Raw genomic sequence first — 4,743 nt, forward strand, 5'->3', positions numbered from 1 at the left:
GGTGTGCGGGGGCTAGCGGCCGCCCCCCCCACCCCCCCGGGGGGGCGGTGGCAACAGCCTTTGGAAACCCTGGAATTCCCGGAGAACAGCGGGATGTGGATCTAACCGCCCCTCGCCCTAAAAACACCCCAAAAAGGGGAGTTTGGGGGTGATCCTGAGGGAATTCCGTTCCTCCCGTGCAGCACTTTTCCCGAAGGACCCGGAATGCGGAGCTGAGGCAGGAAAGTTTTCCCTTCGTGGCAGGTAGGAAACGGATCCGGAATTAATTCCCAGAATTTTTTATCCTACGGAGATTTGGGGGTCTCCTCCGCACGCTCCCATCCAGCCCCAGAGCCCTGGGTTCGATTTTTTCGGCGTTTCCTGTGGATTTGGGTCAGGGACTCCAAGGCAGACGGGCACTGGGATTCCTCAGGAATGTCCTAACTCCTCAAAAACAGCGTTTTCCCCCAGTTTTGGCGCAGTGGGAAGGGAAATCGCCATTCTCAATGTTCTTGGTGGTATTCCTGTCGCCGTTCCTCAAAGGAAAAGGAGAAAAAAATACCAGAAAGAGCTTCTGGATTTGGACTTTTAATTGTGTTTTGGCTGTACTTTAGTGAAGTTTGAAATAAGTAATGGTGGGAGAGAGGGACTGAGCCACAACTGGCTTGGAAATAAGTGGAAATTGGGTTTATGGGGAATATCCAGATGTGGAAAAGATCCAACAATCCTTTGGAAATGGCCAAAAACTTCCCCCTCCCGCCGTTCCCTGTTGGGGTTTGGGGGTAAAAGGTGGGAATTTGGTCATCAATATCTCGTTAACAGCTGCGGGACGAGCGGGAATTGATCCGGATTTTCCAGGAGGAAATTCCAAGGATATTCCTGCCCGTGGCTTTAATTAATCTTTTAATTTGTTCATTCCCATGGGATAAGACCTGGGTTCCCTGGAGCCCTGGGAGGAATACTTGGGTTTTCTGGGGGTGTTTCCGAACCAGCCTCAGGAGGGATTTGCCGTTTTCCTGGATTTTGGTGGATTGTTATGCATGCACAGCATTGTTACTGATTAATTGGATCATCTTTAATTGGCCCTTCCTTTGCCCCGAGCCCGAGATTCCCGACATTCCTCCCTCCCTCCCTCTCCCTAAACTTCCAGCTCCGAGGAAACTTCCTGCTGCAGGAAAAGAGCTGAATTCCACTGGAATATCTCTTTTTCCTCTTTCTTTTACACTTTTTTCCTTCTTCTCCCCCTTCTCCTTTTTTCTTTTTCCACTCCTTTCTCCTTTCCCTCCTTTCCCTCCTTTCCCTCCTCTCCCCTTTCCTGCTTTTCCCAGCGACCACGGAAGCTTTGAGCAGTTGATTCCCTTCTCCCAGGAGTTCAGATCTCCCGATTCCCTTCCTGGAATTTTTCCCCCAAGGAGGAGAACATCCTCCTGGGTCACCAGATTCCTGGAATTCCGGGATTCCTCCTAGGCAAAGGCCGACACCTCTCCTCCTCTTCCTCCTCCTCCTCTTCCTCTTCCTCCTTCTCCTCCTCCGTCTCCTCCGGCAGATCCAGCTGGGCCAGTCCAACCCGCCTTTCCCAGCCGGAGCGCTCCGGTCCCGGCCTTTCCGGCCTCCCTTTCCCGGGAATGTGACCCCATTGGGGGAATCCCAGGATTCCAGCCCGGGGGATTCACCCATAGGTTCGGGACTGCCCGGCACCCCTTCCTGGATTTTGGGGTTTCTTAAGGAAAACAGCACCTCAGAGCAACCCCAGCCTGCTCCCAGCAGGACCTGACTGGGATTTTGGGGCTCCAGAGCAGCTCTGGCACGCGAAAAGCTCCAGGGATCATCGGGACCACCCGTGAAGTTCAGGAAAACGCGCTTTTACCGATTCTGCCGGAATTCCAGGAGTTCTCGGGACGCTTTGATCTGTCCCTGCTGCGTTAAGGAGCTGCTTCCTGAGGATCCCAAATTCCCCCCAGGGGCTCTGGAGGTGGAAGTTTTTCATGGAAGATGTGGAATTGGAGGGTTTTGAGTCTCTTCCTGTTCTGGCTGACACCAGGAAAATAATTCCCCAAGAGGAAAAAACTGGCTCAGGGATTTTCCAGCGGAGACTTTGGCTGTTCCCTCTTTTTCCCAAAAGGATCAAATCCAGCATGAGTTCAGGATTCAGGGAACTCTAGGGGAAAGAACCTGGGAATAAGCAGTGGGAAGACAAGGTAAGTTTTCCATCTGGTTGAATTTTCTCACCACGTCCCCCCAGTGGGATCTCGGGAAGGCTCCGGAGCAGAGATTCCCTGGGAATCCCTTTGGGATCCCTTGGGATCAACCCCAGCTCTCCCTGGCACCTCTCCCCATCTTCCTGGGGCTCTCTGCTACCATAGGGGCCCACCTGGAATTTTAGGGGAAAATAGAGCAATTTGGGGCAAAGAGAGGAGAGATGGGATGGATGGACCAGCTCCACGCAAGGGAGAAAAAAGTGGGAATATTGGAATTTGGGAAGTGGGATGAAGCCAAGTGCCGTGTCTGGAATGCCATGCTGCCACCCTGGGTGTTTGCTTTCCTGAAATTCCTGCAGTTCTAGTCTGAAAATCCTGAAATTTGCTGAAAATCCCATTGCAATCCCTTCCTGGACACTCTCCTGCCCAGTAATATCTGATTTTCCTGTGCTTGGGGTTTATGGGAAGGCGTGAAGCACTTCTGGGCGCCTTTTTCTCCCTTTACTTTTCCCTTTGTTTTTCATCCCGAAGCTGCCAGCACGATTCCCACCAGGACACAGCCAAAATGCTGCTGGTTTGGGGGGAATTTGGGGAATTTTGTGGGGAATTTTAGGGAAAATACAAAAATATTCTGCCCAGTGTGGACTCGGTTCCTCGTTAATTGGTGATGAATTAAAACCCACTGGGATCCCAGGAATGCGACCTGGGAAGGGCTGAGGAATAAGTTCACCCTCTCCTGGCCCCCATCCCACTCTCTGAAATTCTTCAGGACCCCTCTGCCCCTGCCAAGTGCCACCAGTTTTTCCCCAACTGTGCCAAAAAAAGGGGGATTTTCAGGGTGAAATCCTGTGGATTTGGTGTCCAGAGGTCCTGGATGCTGCACCTCCCCAGCGTTCCGGCTGGCCTGGATCATCGGTGGATCTCCCCTGGAAGTCCCGGCAGGAAAAGCCCAAATGCAGCAGATTTTAATCCTCCCGCTCCAAATTCAGCTGCAATTTCCCCAAACCAGGAGAATTTTCCATCCAAAGCCAGGATTTTGGCAATCCAGGGAGGATCCCGGCAGTGTCCTGGAAAGGTGGAAAGAGGGATCAGCCGAGGATGAGCAGGGAAAATGGGGAACATACGGAATTCCGACAGTTTGTGACTGGGCCCGAAGTGGAGGTGAAAAACTTCCATAATGGATCATTGACTTAAGGGGAAAACTTCAAAGATTGGGAAAAATGGTGAGAAAACCTTGGAAGCGGTGGGATTCTGGAGCCTGGAAAATGGGATTGAGCTGAGGAGCTGGAAAAAAATGGGAGGAAATGGCAGGAAATTGGCACCGGGAAAAGCAGTGGAAGTGGGAAAAATGGATCCGCCCGGGATCTGCGGGATTTTGGGGCCATTCCGGTGGGATTCATGGCCCCACTGGGATCACATTCCCAAAACTCTCCCAGCTCAGCTCATTCGGGGCCTGGAACCTGCAGGAAAAACATGGAAAAACAGGGAATGGAATCAGCCAAACCTTGGGATTGTGCCCCAGAGCACTGGTCCTTGTGCTGGGATCCACGCAAAGGGGATTTTTGTCACTTTTTGAGGTGTTTTAAGGCTGTTTCTTGGTCTAGGTGAGGTAATCAATGGATTAATCCCATTTCCAAGTGGGAATTTCTAGTGCTCCTGGTGTTTCCAAGCTTGGAATTGGGGAAAAATGGAAGTAATTGGATAAAAGGGGGGACGTTGGACAAAAGTGACCAATGGATGGATAAAAATCATTCCAACAATGGGATTTTCGGGGCTGATCCCATTCCCACCCAATGCTTCTCATTTACCTCACCGTGACACTGGGATTTTGGATCTGATCCCGTCCAACCCAACGCGTTTCACCCCAATGACATTTCTAATTTATTTCATTCTAACGATGGGATTTGGGCGCCGATCCCGTTCCCGGTGACGTTCCCCATTGTAACGCTGGATTTCGGGGGCTGTTCCCGTTCCCGGTGACGTTCCCCATTGTAACGCTGGATTTCGGGGACCGATCCCATTCCCAGTGACGTTCCCCGTTGTAACGCTGGATTTCGGGGGCTGTTCCCGTTCCCGGTGACGTTCCCCGTTGTAACGCTGGATTTCGGGGGCTGTTCCCATTCCCGGTGACGTTCCCCATTGTAACGCTGGATTTCGGGGGCTGTTCCCATTCCCGGTGACGTTCCCCATTGTAACGCTGGATTTCGGGGGCTGTTCCCATTCCCAGTGACGTTCCCCGTTGTAACGCTGGATTTCGGGACCCCATCCCATTCCCAGTGACATTCCCCATTGTAACGCTGGATTTTGGGGACCGATCCCATTCCCAGTGACGTTCCCCATTTTAACGCTGGATTTTGGGGCCCCATCCCATTCCTGGTGACGTTCCCCGTTGTAACGCTGGATTTCGGGGGCCCATCCCATTCCCAGTGACGGTTCCCATTTCCCTTGTCCTAACACTGGGATTTTGGGTCCCGATCCCGTTGCCAGGAGCGCATCCCAGGCCATGTTCTCCAAGAAGAAGAAGCGGGTGGAGATCTCGGCGCCGTCCAACTTCGAGCACCGGGTC

General features: G+C 52.4%; 2 protein-coding genes across 2 annotated transcripts in view; one reads left to right on the forward strand and one right to left on the reverse strand.

Annotated features, from left to right (window-relative positions):
- The window catches only part of SARS2 (seryl-tRNA synthetase 2, mitochondrial), a gene marked incomplete at its 3' end in the record, with an annotated part of 7,790 nt that extends 5,089 nt beyond the window's left edge, over positions 1–2,701 (reverse strand). Inside the window, exon 1 of the mRNA XM_017733552.1 lies at positions 2,657–2,701. Within this exon, the coding sequence (XP_017589041.1) occupies positions 2,657–2,701 (45 nt within the window). The remainder of the gene's footprint in view (positions 1–2,656) is intronic.
- Positions 35–4,743, forward strand: part of PAK4 (p21 (RAC1) activated kinase 4) — a 10,262-nt gene continuing 5,553 nt past the window's right edge. Inside the window, exons 1-2 of the mRNA XM_017733553.1 lie at positions 35–243; positions 4,665–4,740. Of these exons, the coding sequence (XP_017589042.1) occupies positions 4,681–4,740 (60 nt within the window). The 5' untranslated portion in view covers positions 35–243; positions 4,665–4,680. The remainder of the gene's footprint in view (positions 244–4,664; positions 4,741–4,743) is intronic.

Source organism: Corvus brachyrhynchos, unplaced genomic scaffold (assembly GCF_000691975.1).
Source record: "Corvus brachyrhynchos isolate BGI_N302 unplaced genomic scaffold, ASM69197v1 scaffold1135, whole genome shotgun sequence".
NCBI lineage: Eukaryota > Metazoa > Chordata > Aves > Passeriformes > Corvidae > Corvus > Corvus brachyrhynchos.